The sequence below is a fragment of the Carettochelys insculpta genome, chromosome 6, assembly GCF_033958435.1.
Source record: "Carettochelys insculpta isolate YL-2023 chromosome 6, ASM3395843v1, whole genome shotgun sequence".
NCBI classification, from domain to species: Eukaryota; Metazoa; Chordata; order Testudines; family Carettochelyidae; genus Carettochelys; species Carettochelys insculpta.
In genome coordinates, this window is record NC_134142.1 from 104,749,667 (window position 1) to 104,766,322 (window position 16,656).

At 49.1% G+C, this 16,656-nt stretch overlaps 1 protein-coding gene across 10 annotated transcripts in view; it reads right to left on the minus strand.

Annotated features, from left to right (window-relative positions):
- SOX6 (SRY-box transcription factor 6) overlaps positions 1-16,656 on the minus strand; it is a 515,133-nt gene that overhangs the window by 119,680 nt on the left and 378,797 nt on the right. For 8 of the 10 annotated variants that reach the window (XM_074997727.1, XM_074997726.1, XM_074997718.1 and 5 more), the window contains one exon: positions 13,428-13,551. In XM_074997727.1, coding sequence (XP_074853828.1) covers positions 13,428-13,551 — 124 coding nt within the window. The remainder of the gene's footprint in view (positions 1-13,427; positions 13,552-16,656) is intronic. The other 2 variants (XM_074997724.1, XM_074997722.1) reach the window with 1 other exon arrangement.

Sequence of the window (16,656 nt, forward strand, 5' to 3'; positions counted from 1 at the left end):
CGGAGGAGGCAGCTCAGCATCTTTTATTTGAGGAAGATGAGCTGTCCTCGGGGGGATGAAGAAGCAGCCCCAGACCATGCGGCACTCCCAGCCTCCCCCCACCGGACACGCCGCTGGCTATGGAGGTACCCCACTAGCACGGACTGGTGGGAGCGGCTGGTGCTTGGCGAGTGGGACAACGACTGCTGGCTCCGGAATTTCCGGATGAGTCGGCAGACATTCCTCGAGCTCTGCCAGTGGCTCACCCCTGCGTTACGGCACCAGGACACCCCCATGAGATGTGCCCGCACCGTTGAGATATGGGTCGGCATCGCTGTCTGGAAGCTGGCCACTCCAGACAGCTAGCGATCTGTAGGGCAGCAGTTCGGCATGGGCAAGGCCACTGTTGGGGCTGTCGTCATGGAGGTAAGAGGACCCAGGAGGAGGGGGGGAGCCCGGGGGGGGGAGCGGGTGCCCGGGGAGGAGAGGGAGCTCGGGGAAGATGGGGAGCCTGGGGGAGGCAGCCCTGGGGGGAGGGGGAGCCCAGGAAGAGGGCCAGACACACCCTGTACACCCCGCACAGGTGCTCTCTCATGTCCTTCCCCTGCAGGTCATCCGCGCAATCAATGCCCTGCTCCTCCACAGGCTCATGTGGCTTGGGGACCCGGATGCCGCCATCGCAGGGTTTGCCAGCCTGGGCTTCCCTAATTGTTTTGGGGCTCTAGATGGGACCTATATCCCCATCCGTGCCCCAGAGCACAGCGGAGGACACTTCCTGAATAGGAAAGGCTACCATTCCGTGGTCCTCCAGGCCTTGGTGGACAGCCACAGCCGCTTCCTGGACATTTATGTTGGCTGGCCTGGCAGCACCCATGATGCCCGGGTATTCAGAAATTCGGGCCTGTGCTACCGGCTGGAGGCGGGGACCTACATCCCCCAGCGGGAGATCCCTGTGGGGGACACCACCATGCCCCTCTGCGTCGTCGCAGACGTGGTGTACCCCTGCCAGCTCTGGCTCATGCACCCTTACATGGGCCATCCCACAGCCAGCCAGGAGCGCTTCAACACGCGGTTGAACCATGCGCACCAGGTGGTCGAGCACACTTTCAGCCACCTCAAAGGGCTCTGGAGGTGTCTCCTCACCCGCCTGGATGCAGGCCTCCCCAGCATCCCCCAGGTTGTGGGCGCGTGCAGTGCACACCACAACCTGGTGGAAAGCAAGGGAGAGGCCTTCTTCCAGGGCTGGGCTGTGGAGGCTGGCAGGGCCGACATGCAGCCACCCGCTGTCCCCAGTCACCAGGTCAACCCCGAGGGGATCCAGGTCCGGGAGGCCCTGCGGGCCCATTTTGAGCAGGCTGCGGGGTGAACGCTGGCAGGGCCAGCTGCTGGTGAGCCACCCATCGCCCCCCCACACCCCCACAGCACTACCTGCCCCCACGCCCACACCACTGAGCACCAGAGAGCACACACCACCCACACACTTCTTTTGTAAATAAACCAACACCTTTTTTTTTAAACAAAACAATGAACTCAACATTAAAGAAGGGGGGAACTATGTACATGGGGGGGCAGCTACTAAAGGGGGGTGGAACAAATAAACTATTTACAAAGATGGGGAGAATATGTACAAAGGAGGGGAGGCAACGTCCTTGGCCCTTCACCCCTATTGTCCAGCACCTGGCGTGGGGGGGCGCGACCCACCTCTGGGCCGGAGGCCCCGTCGAGGTTGGGTGGCGGCCGGGAGACCCAGCAGATACGGCCAGGCCGGTTTCTGAGGCCCGCGGTCCCCCTTGGCAGCAGGCTCCAGGACAGCTGCTGGTGCAGGGCGGCTTGGAGGGACGGCAGGCGGAGCGACGGGGGAGGCCAAGTGCTCCGCGAGCCGCTCAAAGGTCCACATGAAAGCCCCCCAAGCCTCCTGGCACCAGGCCAGCGCTCGCTCCTGCAGGTGGAGCCGCCGCTCCTCCACCTGCAGGCAGCGCTCAGATACCTCCAGCTGATGCCGGAGGGTGGCGAGGAGCTGGGGGTCAGCGGATGCCCGGGGATGGCTCCAGCGCTGTCGGGCTCGTCCTTGGGCCGGTCCGGGCTCTGCTGCTGGGCTGGCCTGCTGTGATGACCTCAGTGGGCTATCCGGCACAACAGACACAGCGTCTGTGCTCTCAGGGCCCTCAGATGGTGCAGCTGCGGAACAGAGGGAGTAAGAGTGGAGACAGCTGTTAGTCTGGGCCCTGACCCGTGGCCCATGTCCCCCCACCCCTCTGCTGCTGGTTCCCCATCCCCGTCCCCCAGAGATGCTGCTGCTGCTGATGGGTGTGTTATTCCCACCCCCCGGAGGGACCTCTAGGTTCCATTTCCCCCATCCCTAGGGATGGGGCATGGTGCTGTCCTGCTGGGGGGCAGGGGCTGATGGACTCTTCTGAGGGACATGCCACTGCTGTCCTCAGGGCCATGGTCATCTGGGTGTGTGCAGGGCCCTGGTCATGTCCCTTGTCCCCGCCCCTTAACCCTGGGGGTGTGCACTGGGGTACATACCTGACACTCCGCTCCCACGGTCGGGAGACACCCATCGGGCAGATGTCCTGCTGGAGCTGCAGGAGGGGAGGTCTATGAGCAGCCCCCCATTGCTGGAGGCCTCCTCCTCCTCCTCCTGCTGTGCTGCCCCAGGGGTGGGTTCCTGTGGGGGCCCTGGGGGTGCAGGGCTGGCCTCTGGGGCGGACTCCATCTCTGGGGCCTGCTGGGGCTCGTCGGCCGAGGTGTCAAGAGTGGCCGGGGGGAGCAGGTGTACCGGGAGCCCAGGATTTCCCTGAGCTCCCTGTAAAAGAGGCAAGCAGCGGGGGCGGCCCCAGATCGGCTGGCCATGTCCCAGGCCCGGGCGTAACCCTGCCGCAGCTCCTTCCCCTTACTCCAGACGTAGTCAGGAGTGCGGACAGGGTGACCTCGGGCAGCCAGGCCCTCGGCCAGCCGAGCGAACGCATCTGCGTTCCACCGCTTGCGCCCCATTACCTCAAGTACCTCCTCCTCTCCCCAGAGCCCCAGCAGGTCCCGGATCTCGGCCTCCGACCAGGAGAGGCCCTGCTGCCTCCTCCCCTGCTGGCTGGCTGGGAGCCCTGGGTCCCCCTGGAGGGGGTGCCCTGTGGGCGCTTGGGGGGCTGGCTGGATGCCATGGGTGCTGGGTGCTGGGTTGGGGCTCGTGAGAACATGCAGGCTGGGCACATGTGTATGCTGCTGCCTGCACACGCTCTCAACTTCCTGCACAGGAAATGAGGGGGCAGGGAGCTTTAAGAGACTGCTGTACGTGGCGACCATAAAGCTCAGGGGCTGGACAGAGCGTCTCTCAACCCCTCAGCTGATGGCCGCCATGGAGGACCCCACTATTTTGATGTTGCAGGACATGGATCGTCTACACATGCCCTACTTTGACGTTCAACGTCGAAGTAGGGTGCTATTCCCATCTCCTGATGAGGATAGCGACTTCGACGTCTCGCCGCCTTACGTCGATTTCAACTTTGAAATAGCGCTCGGCACATATAAGCCGTGTCTACACGTGCACGCTACTTTGAAGTAGTGGCACCAACTTCGAAATAGCGCCCGTCACGGCTACACGTGTTGGGCGCTATTTCGATGTTAACATCGACGTTAGGCGGCGAGACGTCGAAGCCGCTAACCCCATGAGGGGATGGGAATAGCGCCCTACTTCGAAGTTGAACATCGAAGTAGGGCACGTGTAGACAATCCGCGTCCTGCAACATCGAAATAGCGGGGTAAGCCATGGCGGCCATCAGCTGAGGGGTTGAGAGACGCTCTCTCTCCAGCCCCTGCGGGGCTCTATGGTCACCGTGTGCAGCAGCCCTTAGCCCAGGGCTTCTGGCTGCTGCTGCTGCAGCTGGGGATCCATGCTGCATGCACAGTGTCTGCAACCAGTTGTCGGCTCTGTGGATCTTGTGTTGTTTAGTGCAACTGTGTCTGGGAGGGGCCCTTTAAGGGAGTGGCTTGCTGTTGAGTCCGCCCTGTGACCCTGTCTGCAGCTGTGCCTGGCACCCTTATTTCGATGTGTGCTACTTTGGTGTGTAGATGTTCCCTCGCAGCGCCTATTTTGATGTGGTGCTGCGCAACGTCAATGTTGAACGTCGATGCTGCCAGCCCTGGAGGACGTGTAGACGTTATTAATCGAAATAGCCTATTTCGATGTCGCTCCATCCACATCGAAATAAGCTACTTCGATGTAGGCTTCACGTGTAGACGTAGCCATAGACGCGGCGTGCGCTATTTTGAAGTTGGCCCAGCTACTTCGAAATAGCCAGCTAGTGTAGACGCGGCTTTTGCCTTTCTTCGAAGTTACCTTTGAACTAAGGGAGGCTAACTTTGAAGTCACTGCTCCATTCCCGATAAAGGAGTAGTGCCCTACTTCAAAGTTTAACTTCAAAGTAGGGTGTGTGTAGATGTTCTGCACTCACTACTTCAAAGTAAGGAGTCCACCAAGGTGGCAGCCTCCCCTGGAGGACGGAGACACTCTGGCCAGCCGAGGCAGGGTTCTATAGCCCCTGCTGGCCACCTTAAAGGAAGCAGCTCCCCAGGAACCCCAGGCACGAAGCTGAGACCATGCCACAAGAAGGGACAGCACAAGCTCGCCCTCAGACTGCTCCTGCTCAAAGCACCAGCCAGCCTCTGAACCCCCTGGCCACCTTGGCAGCACACCAGGACCTCCCTGCCCCCACTGGGGGCCCTGGACGAGGGGTCCAAGGGCTTACAGTGCCCGGGCAAGGGCCATAACAGGAGACGACCCTCCTCGTCCTAGGGGGAGCTGAAGAACTCCTCACTTTGGGGGGGAGGAGGAGGTCCTTCAGCAAACCAGTGCCCACCAGTGCAACACTGAGGCCTTCGACCAGCTAGCCAGTGGGCTCACAGCCCCAGGCCACCCTGACTGCACTAGCATCAGCGTTATAATAAAGGTCAAGGAGCTGAGGCAGGCATACTGCAAAGCCTGTGATGCTGCCAGCCGGTTGAGGGGCAGTGCCCGTGCACTGCCCCCACTATAGGGAGCTGCACAGGCTCCTTGAGCCGAGGGAGATGGCTGCCCCAGAGCACTTCACTGATACCACCAATCCCTTCCTTGCAGAAAGCAACAAGGAGGCGGGCCCCTCCAGTACCACCAGCGCCCCCCACGCAGGGACCGTCCCACCAAGACCGAGGGTGATGATGAGGGCTCCAGTGACAGCACCCTCATCATTGCCCTCCCCTCCAGGACACCAAGCCGAGCTGAGCCGAGCCTCACCTAAGCCCCAGGAGGCTGCAGCTGGCTCAAGGGCCACCCTGTGGCAGGGGAACAGGGTGGGAGCCAGCAGAGCGGGGACCCTGGCCCCCTGGGCTTGGGACCCAGCACTCATGGGTCATCCCCCTGCCCCCTTCTGTCTCCACAGGTCCATTGTCAGGAAGCTGCCACAGCCCACTGGAGTAAGCCACAGCTTAACGTGACAGGAGGCCACCCCATTACCCAGCCTGCATCCCCCCACAGGCACAGCTGGGCCTCCTGGAGATGACACCAGAGGGACGAGGAGGCAAGCACCAATGAAGTGGCCGTGTGGGAGATGACCGGGATGCTCCAGGACTGGCTGGCGATGGAGCGGGATGTGCGGGTGCAGTTGGCAGGCAGCCTGGACGCTGTGGGCCAGGCCTTGGCCGCCCACCACGCCCAGCCTCCCACCCCCTCCCCAACCTGGCCCGCAGCCACCCCTCCATGAGCTGCCCCTCTGGCAGCTCCCTCCCGCCCCCTCCACAGTTGTCCACTGTGAAGCAGACCTGTCACTGGCTGCCCACGTCAAGCTGGCTTGATGGCTGCTGGCTGGGGCAAGTGCACCTGGCCCAGCCCTAGTGGCACGCTCTGTGCATCCTGAAAAGGCCAAGCCCACAGCAACCCTACCCCAGCCCTATGTCCCTGTGGTCCCAGCCCCATCGCAAGTCCACAAGGGACACCAGACCCAGGGCGGTAGGGGCAGCTGTGGCCACCATGGCTCCTGTCCCCCCATTTCCCTGGATGACTGACCCTTCTCCCATCCCAAATCCCCTTCCAGTTCAGTCCCCTCACCTAGCCTCCCTCCCAGTTAAGTCTCCCCACCTAGCACCCTGCCTCCCCACTGTGGACCGCTCCCCCCATGCACTGTAAACAGTTTCACACATTGTTCTGTTTTGTTGTCCAGTTACATTTATTGCCCAAAGTAAAATTTGTTGTTGCCACCCTAACCCCATGTCCCTGGTACTTGGTGGGAGAGTGGTGAGCAGGGGGAGTGGAAATGGGTGCATTTGGTGGGGGAGCATGATGGATGGGGGAGGGGGTCCTGTGTTGCAGAGTGTGGCTGGGAGGGTCAGGGCAGGCCAAGGCAACATTTGGGAGGCTGATATCCAGCCTAGTAAGGGGGCTGCAAAACCTCCTTCAGCCTCACAAACACCTGCTCTACTGTGCCCCTGGCATGGTTGAGGTGACCAGTAAAGGTGTCCTGGGGTGGTGTGGTACGTCCATACAGGGCCACATCAGCCACAGGTACAGCCGGTATGCAGTGTCAGCCACAATGCAGGGAGGGCATCGTGATGTCCTTGAGTGGGAGCTCCTGCAGAAGGACATACATGCCCTCCTGCATCCAGCATCCCAGCCATGAATTCTGGAAAACCTGGGCATCATGGACCCTGCCTGGACACCCCACACACACATTCAGGAAATGGCCCCTTGCGTCCTCCAGGGCCTGGAGTACCACAGAGTGGTACCCCTTCTTGTTAATGTAGGTGCCCCCTCTGTGGTCCGGAGCCTGGATCGCCATGTGTGTCCCATAGAGGGCTCCAAAACAATTGGGGAAGCGCAGATCTGAGAACCCAGTGAGGGAAGCAGACAGGTCTCCCAAGGTGACAACATGCCACAGGAGCACCGTGCTGATGGCTCTGACAACCTGCAGGGGGGAAGGAAGACATGTCCATGAACACCTGACTGGGAGCCACCCCTTCTCCCTTCCACCTCCCTGCCAGGGATTCCCTTCCCTCTGTCCAGTAGTCCCCTCCCCAGGGTGGGTCCGTGGTGGGAGCCAGACATACCTTTATCAGCACTGCTCTGATGGTGTCCTTGCCGACTCCAAACTGGTGGCTGATGAACCAGTGGCTGTCAGGGGTGGCTAGCCACCATAGTGTGATGGCCATCCTCTTCCACATTAGGAGCACTGGCCACATGTGTGTCCCGGTGCTGGAGGACTGGAGCGAGCCAGTGGCAGAGGTCTTCAAATGTCTGGTGGATCATCCTGAACTTCCTCAGCCACCACTCATCATCCCAGTCCTCCAGCACCAGCCAGTCCCACCACCCAGTGCTGGTGGTGAAGGCCCACCAGCGCTGGACTGGGGAGGCCCAGGGAGTAGCAGCAGGGCTGTGGCTGGGGCCTGGAGGTTGGGTCCCATGTGGGTGACCTGGCTGCACTGCTGAAAGAGCAAGGTGACCAGAATGGCCAGCAGGCTGAATAAGGTGGAGAGGACATTGTCCTCAGGTAGGGTGTGAGCAGGCATGGTCTCCACATCTTCTCCCCAGCACATGCTCTGCTGCTGTCTGCAGCCTGGCAGCCTTGAGCACATGTAGGGTGGGGGTTCTGGGAGGGGCCCTTTAAGGGGTCAACTGGCTGCAAACCCAGAAGGGCTTGTTGGTCATGCAACTCCCTGTCTGCATCATTTCCTGGTCCCTTACTTCAAAGTAGGAGCTACTGTGTGTAGACATTTTACTTCCAAATAGAGGGGAGCCTCCTTCAAAGTAAGAGAGGATGCTTTTTGTGTGCAGATGCTCTACTTTGAAGTTGCTTACTTCGAAGTTATACTTTGAAGTAAGCAATTTCAAAATTATTTTATAGTGTAAACATGGCCACTATGTTTTCAACATTTCAAATTACTATTAACACTTTACAAAAAGTCCTCTCCAACAACTGGAAACAGAAACAAAAGGTATCAATCAAAGATGTCAAGATGCCAGTCATTTAGATTAGCTAGGCATGTAATTTGAGGAGGTTATTATGGGCTTCCAACAAACATTAAAATTTGTGAGATGTCCGGTAATAATGAGTTTGAATCTCTCTTCACTTTCATCATCTTTATGCCAATTTATTTCCAATGATGTTGACAGCTACTCCTGATTTACAACAGTTTAACAGAGGAGAATCAGCCCTAAGATATTTTTTGGTACTCACTGGCTGGGTCTACACTTGCCCCCAACTTTAAAGGGGGCATGTTAATCAGGGCGATGGGAGATTATTAATGAAGTGCTGTGGCGAATACATTTGTTTGATTTACATGCGGCAACTTCGAAATGAGGAGTAAAGGCACTTGAAGTAGTATGGGCACTCGAAGTGCCTGTGTCTAGATGCATGCCAGCACTTCAAAATTTGACATGTCGAAGTTGCCCCAGGGGGAGAATTAGCCTAATGAAGTGCTGTGTATCTCCCACCACCCTGATTAACGTGCCCCCTTCAAAGTTGGGGGAAAGTGTAGAGAAGCCCACTGTGACCAGGAATAACAATTTTTATTTTTATATTTCCCTGTATTGCAAACATAATGAAATTTCCTAAGCTGATTGTCATATAAACAGCAAAGTTCTCCAGTTAGGCAGATAGAAGTTATTTCTCAATATTTCCAATCAAGATCTTTTTGCATGACGTATGAGTATCTGTGATGAACTAAACAACAGCATGTAAATCAAACAAATGCAAGATAAGGTTTCACAATCTACATCCCTTTATTTAGATAAACCTTAAACTACCCAGAAGTTCCTAACTTTACTAGTTTATCTCATTGAACTTTGTACGTCTGAGAAAGAAACATTGTAACAAATGCTTGTCACAAATCCTTATCTAATAGAAATTATCCCTGGCCTGCTAAGCTACATAAACTGCAAAAAAATGGCACTGCAGGGAAGAACTCTCTTACACACTGTCCAAATGAGGGACAGGAAATAACTCATGCCTCAGGATAAGGCATTGGAAGGGTCTCAATGACCAGGTTCAATGATGCGCCCGTCTGAAAACATTCCTATGAGCCTGAATGCACGTGACAGTTAAGCTATATCTCTTATTCAGTGCTGTAGGAAGGGAGAGAATTGGATGGCAATATTGTTCACTAATTTTAAGCAGCAAGTATAGTGCTTACCATTGAAAGGTCAGCATTTGCCCATCTGCAAATAGCATAGCTTTCCTGCTGTAATTAGAATGCAAAATAACCAATACAAAGAAACTGTGTGGAGTCTCCTGGCAAATATTGGCTTTCTAACAGCTGTCACTCTAAGCATCCCGTTGGAATATTGTGCAACCTCCATAGCCATGTACTTTGGAAGGTTCATCAAGCACCTGCAGGTCAGTTGTCACAGCTATTGTAGTTGCACAGCACACACCAAATTTTAATTAAGCCAGTATATGGTATAAATACTGACAGAAATCTGTATGAAAAATTAATTAGGTAATCTCTGCAGCTTTGATTTCTCAGTTAGTACTTACCAGGCCAGAAAATTACATTCCACCACTTTGAGATACGTAAAGGAACATAGGACTTCATGGCTACGTCTACACGTGCCCCAAACTTCGAAATGGCCACACAAATGGCCATTTCGAAGTTTACTAATGAAGCGCTGAAATGCATATTCAGCGCTTCATTAGCATGTGGGCGGCAGCGGCACTTCAAAATTGACACGGCTTGCCGCCGCGCATCTCGTCCAGATGGGGCTCCTTTTCAAAAGGACCCCGCCTACTTTGAAGTCCCCTTATTCCCATCAGCTGATAAGGGGACTTCGAAGTAGGCGGGGTCCTTTCGAAAAGGAGCCCTGTCTGGACGAGATGCGTGGCGGCAAGCCGCATCAATTTCGAAGTGCCTCTGCCACCCGCATGCTAATGAAGCGCTGAATATGCATTTCAGCACTTCATTAGTAAACTTCAAAATGGCCATTTGCGTGGCCATTTCGAAGTTTGGGGCACGTGTAGACGTAGCCATGAAGTCCTATGTTCCTTTACGTATCTCAAAGTGGTGGAATGTAATTTTCTAGCCTGGTAAGTACTAACTGAGAAATCAAAGCTGCAGAGATTACCTAATTAATTTTTCATACAGATTTCTGTCAGTATTTATACCATATACTGGCTTAATTAAAATTTGGTGTGTGCTGTGCAACTACAATAGCTGTGACAACTGACCTGCAGGTGCTTGATGAACCTTCCAAAGTACATGGCTATGGAGGTTGCACAATATTCCAACGGGATGCTTAAAGTGACAGCTGTTAGAAAGCCAATATTTGCCAGGAGCTGATGGGAATAAGGTGACTTCAAAGTAGGCGGGGTGCTTTCGAAAAGGAGCCCCGTCTGGACGAGATGCGCGGCGGCAAGCCGCGTCAATTTCGAAGTGCCGCTGCCGCCTGCATGCTAATGAAGCGCTGAATATGCATTTCAGTGCTTCATTAGTAAACTTTGAAATGGCCATTTGCGTGGCCATTTCGAAGTTTGGGGCACATGTAGACACGGCCCATTTTCCCCCCAAAACATTTATTACTTGTGATGAGTGTTTGCTAACTTTGGCCTGGTTCATCTCCTGGAATTCCAGCATTAACAGAGAAAGGTCATCCACTTACCCTCCATGGCGCCTGGCTGCATGCAGAAGGGAGTTATTTTCCTAGCTGACTTTGAGAGGAAATGTAGCTGCTCCCTTGGCGTTTTCTTGGTTAGAATAGTACAGAATTTTGGGCCACATTCACAAAGACCTCACCAGATTTTCAAAAGTACTCACTCAATAGCTCCTCACAAAACAAAGCAAGCAGTCCTGTAGCACCTTAAAGACTAACAATATTATTTATTATGTAATGAGCTTTCATGGGAAAGAGCCACTTTTGCAGATTCTGGAGCTTTGTTTTGTGAAGATACAGACTAACAGGTCTACCTCTGAGACTGTTCCATAGCTCGTGTCAATGCAAGTGGAAACAGCCAGGAAGTGAAAACTTTTGAAAATCTGTCCCTCTGCACTTTTCAAATGAAAAGGAGGGCTAGTGCTATAAACATATTGATATGCGTACATGAGAAAAGGAAAATTTTTATGTTTAAAGGATTGTCTGTTTCTTAATCTTCCTTTAAAAATATAAGTGAGTCTGATACTTAAATTAGACAGACAGTCCTGGAGATGAAAGTTTTCCATTTCTTCACAGAAGACAAAAATCACAAACAGGAGCAGTGCAATTTCTCACAAAGTCCCTCAGCAACCATCACAGTTTTGTCTCCATGTTTTATTTTCTAAACCTTTCTCCTGAAATTGCCAGGGAGCAGCAGGAAGGGAAATGCTACTTAATATCTACTATAGTAATTTTTTTTATGATGAGATCTGTCCAGCAGAAAAACACAGCCAGTTACCTTAGCAATATGTGCTATAGAACGCCATACATACATTAAAATATAATTATGCTCATTTCACACAAGCCACTGAACAGTGTCAGATCATAGCGATGCCTGGCTTCTACCAAGCTGAGCTGGATTCAAACCAGTAAACTAGTGGTGAATAGTTTCATATCCCATTAGCAACATTCTAAGACATCCAGGCCTCCGTTTTAGTCAGTTTCTTGAATATTTTAATATTTCTTATACAAATTTTTCTTCATTCAGAAGAGTTATAACATAGCATGAAGCCATATCTCCTTGTGTTGTGAGCTGATAGGACCAAAAGCCAAGCAGCAAAGCCTTGAGGGAGTTTTAAAGAAACCTAGATGCTGTAGGAAAAGGTGTTAGAGATAAAGAGATGGCACTCTTCCTTTTGAGTCAGTACTGAGCCATTTCACTCAGATAGCCTGAAAGAACACTAGTGGAGGTGTCATCTTTGAGATGGGAAGTAAAGCCCAGGACCAGGTCCTGCTTATTAGTGGTCATAAAATTCCAAATTTAGGAAAGTGTGTTCTAATCGGAAAAAAAAATAAAATCAATTGGATCAAAGCACAAACTTTGAGGCTTTTCTGAATGAGGGTTTGTAAGAGCAAGGGTGATAACCCTGATGTCCTGGATAAATTCCATTTTCAGTATTTATATTCTACCTCTGTATGCACTCCAGAGACTTCATCTGGAAAAGATACTCAATCTTCATTTTCTGCATTCCTGTGTGCACTTAAACAGTTACAAGCCAGCAATGGCTGCATTTTGGAGAGGGGTGAACTCTGTATAGGCTGTGCATCAGTTTGCTAAATCTATAAAGTGCCTTGGAGTTTCTGAGGCTAAAAACATGAGATATAGAAGTATGATAATTATCAGAAAGAAACTTTTTGTTTCCAAAGAGAAATCATCCTCCTTCATCCAGAATAAAGACACACAATGCAATGGGACAAATCAAAATGCATGCTGAAATCCAATTTGGCATTATTTCATGTAATATTTAAATAAACTTGCTTGAAGAGATTTTAGATTCAGTCCGACTTTTATTTAATAGTCTGTTCACATCTTATATTATGAAGCTTTTATTTTGGACTTGCTCCTGCTCCTGCTGAAGTCAACTGAAAATAATCCCATTGACTTTAGTGGAAGCTGGATCAATCCTTTACTTTGAAATTTCATATTTAAAAAGGCAAAGAAACTGTTATACTCAGATTTTGTGGTTAATATTCATCAGGTTAATATGCTAAAGAGAGCCTGGCAGGGAATATTATTAATGAGCAAAATAAGGTTGCCGCTTCTGGGCTGAGGTCATTTACAAAGAATGTACAAATGAAAATAAGGTTGACTTTTATTTACTTAACTATCTTCTTACATTGAATTCCTTTGGCAGCATGTCTTTAAACATTTAAAGCCCTGTTTACAGGAAAGCTCTGAAAGTAGCTTCAAACCATTATATCCCTAATTGAATTCCCCAGGAGCCCAGTAAACTCAGAGGAATAAAGAAAGAAAACATAACATTTGCTAAATCATCTCAAAACATATTTCACTGCAAAGGTTATGTGACCTGTTAGTAGACTGAATGATAATTGGCATTGAACTACTAAAACTTTTATTATTCAGATTGAAATCAAACAGAAAGTTGCCCATTAGAAGCATACTAATTAAATTATACCTGTCTTTTGCTTTTATTCCTAATTAAGGGTCAGAATTTTTGCATAAAAGACAAGTATGTGTACAGGCTGCAGACAAGACATGCAATAAAAGAAGTATTAAGAATCAGGCTGTGCCAAATGCAAATTGGTAGGCAAGTGAGTAATTAAATTCAGAGCAGTTTACTTGTGGGCTCCAGAAGTGAAATTAATATGGGTCTAACCAACCAATCTTCCATTTATCCTCTTTAAACTTAAAGATATTTTCAGGTAGATTTACAAAACTTCACATTATTTTCAACCAGCCAGTCCTTTTGTGTAACACAAGCTGTATCAGACAGATCACAAGAGAAGTCTCAGTAAATATCTGAGGATGTTAAATAGCTTCATATCCTTGTCAACTTACCTGGCTTGTAAGTTATTCCTGGGGGGAAGAGGAATCCCTGCTGAGCTGCAGCAGCCGCTGCCAATGTCCGCTGATCGTGTGGAAAAATTGGGATCATGAGCGGAGGCATGTGACCCTGAACCTGCTAAACAAAAGAGAGCCTCTGATCAGAAATAGCACAAATGTATCCTGACAGGTATTCCTACAGCACTGATAGTGTTCTTCTGTTCACACAGCCTCTCAGAACCTGCTCCTTAAGGTAATCCTCACCAATTTCACATTATCACTTCAAAGCTCTCCCAAACATTGTTTTCCCTCAGTGTCAAAGGTCCAACAATCCCCATGAACTGAACTTTATCCTGCTTCTTGGTGATATTTTTTATTTCATATTTAATTGCACAAAAAGAAACCAAGATTTTAATACATTATAGATTTGTACTGAGAAAAGAAAAAGTGGCCTACGTTTGTATTAGTCTTTCAAATGTTTATTTTTCTTTGGGATCTAAGATACCACAGTGAAAAACATTTAAAGGTAGCCTAACAGCTAAAGGGCTATTTTAATCTTCATATTTTAATGAGTTTAGGGTAGGTTATTTTATTTCTGAGATCTTACACTATTGTATGTGTCAACAATTCCGGTATGTTATTTCAAAATCTCACCATTGTATTTCAGTCTCCTAGACAACACCCCATCGTGTGAGATTTAAAGCTACATCTTGGCTCCCAATTAAACTAATATCCTTCACTGTACACACCTAGCTGTAACATATAAATTGCTTGTCTATCTAATCTGTTTTACAGCTTATGCACTATCATGTAGCCCGGTAATTATGGAGTTATATTCAGGGAACATTTCAGAATAAATCATAAATCCTACTATATCAAATATCATTTGACCTTAATAAAAGTATCAAAGAAAAAGCAGAAAATTCTTCACCCTGTGTTAACATTTGTTTTCCACATATAGAAAATGAGAGATGTCATATTAACATGTCTGTTAAATTCACATTTTAATTTCCTGGTTTCTTTATTTATGCCCTGCATGTACCAGAGACATGGGATGGAATTACACGTAGTTTTTTGCCTGTCCCCCAATCTCCAACACTAATGAAGGCTTTGATTACAGAACTTTTTCTGATTAGCAACAAAGTAAACACATAACTGTTTAAATATCAAAACCGGAAAGTGTAGAAAGGTATTATTTTTCCAGTCAGAAAGAAGTTTTCCGTTCTTATCCTACCACAAATGAGTGTCATTCAATAATATTAAAAAGTTAAACTAAACTTCAAATGATTTCTTTTCATTTTAATCCATAAAAAACTTTTTTTGGTCAAATCCCATATGTTGACCTATGACATTGTTTAAACAGTGCCAAATTTTCTTGTCATATCCCTGTTCCTTGTATAACCACTGATGCAATGCAGAAATGCTACTGTGTCTACAAGGGTTAATTTACCAACAACTCTTCTCTGGGGAATGCTCTAAGATATAGGTTAATAAAGGTCACTCAAAAATAAACACTTTACAGTATTTTTCTGAATCCATTTCTTGGGAAAATCAACTTATAATAAGAAGGTCTTTGTGCAATTACCGCCATGGCACTGGGGCGTGAAAGAAACCAGCTTTGAGCAGCTATTTCTTTCATTTTAGCTGAGGTAAGACTGGTTGTGAATGTTAGCTATGAGCTTAACTTGGTTAAATTGGAGTTGATCCCCATGTGCCCAATACCAGCCTTTAACTTCTGATTTAATGGTGCTAATTTTGCTGTATGGTGCTAGTTCATACTGGCTCGGAATGTATACAACAAGTAAAAACAGTATCAGTGTCTGATGGAAACTACAACTACAGCATCTGGAAGGCATTTAACACAATATGTTTTACAATAACTTACACTACTTCCCAAGTAGAAGCTAATCAAAATGATCCAAGCTCTGATAGATCCTTCCCAGTCCCCAGTAGCAGAAAGTCTCCCCAGATAGTTGCAGTAGTGTAAGGTGCCCACAAATTCCTCTCTACCAGGAGGCTTCTGGTTGCCAGGGCTGGCATAAAGACAGCACTGATCAGGGTGTGGAACTGGGTTAGAGAATGTATTGATTCAGCACATCCACTAGGCAGTCTCTTTCAGCTGGGCTCCTGTGCAACCCTGGGAGGTAGATTTAAGCTTCTCTCCCCTGGTGGACAGCAAATACACATCCACATCCTCACTTATCAGTGACAGCAAAAATCTGCAAGTTATGTCTGATTTTTTGCCCCAGACATGTCAATGATTTGCTAAGTCACCTTCAATAAGATACTTAGCATGCAAATTTTCTGAAGCAAACAGTAATGTTAGGTGCTTGAGTTTTTGGGTACACTATTTAGGTCACCCAGATATCTCAGGCTGAGCACTCAAAAATGGAGGCATCCAAAATTAACCTTTCACTGAGCTTCTCTACGCTTCAGTATCTTTTTTTGCCACAAAATCTACCTCATAATAGGCAAATAAAGTTCCATAAGAGCTTCAATGGGAGTTTTCTTTCTGAGTTGATTGGGCTTCAAACAGTTTAAAACATTTTGAGACTCCCCAAATAAAAAGGACTAGATAACAATAAATTGATATTATTGTGTGCTCTGGATATCCTTTGAAAATCATTATTTTAAATACTTCCTTGAATACTGTCCTGATCTTCAGCTAACGGTAGTCAGCATAGCTCCATTAACTTTACGGGTTAAGATTATGAGTCTCAGCTGCACTGAAAAGTGTTTACTGAATGCCCAAAGTATTCATATTTTACTTAGGACTCATATCAAACACTATTTTTGGAAAAAAAACCCAAAACACTAACCAAAAAACAAACAAAAGAACAAAACAAAAAAACCCATAAACCTCTGTGGTGTTCCCCTTATAGAATGTATCTCCAAACTACAGGCCAGGGTCCACATCTGGGCCACTGACACATTTTGACTGTCTCAATGAGTCCAGTGGCATTACAATTATATATGGAACATGAGGGTAGTCCACTGGCAGGCTACAAGAATTTGTTTATATTGAATATCTGCAATTAGCTTTTCCCAGCCAATGGAAGCTGTGGGAAGCAGGGTCATGCTGCCTGCTGCTTCCCACAGCTCCCATTGGTCGGGAACAGAGAAGCATGGCCCCTGGAAACTGTTGGTGGACATGCCTGTGGATGTTTGAGGACACAGTTCTGATGAGTTAGCAGTGGTCTCAGGAATGTGTTTCCTTTTTGGATACTAATGGAACTTGAATTTT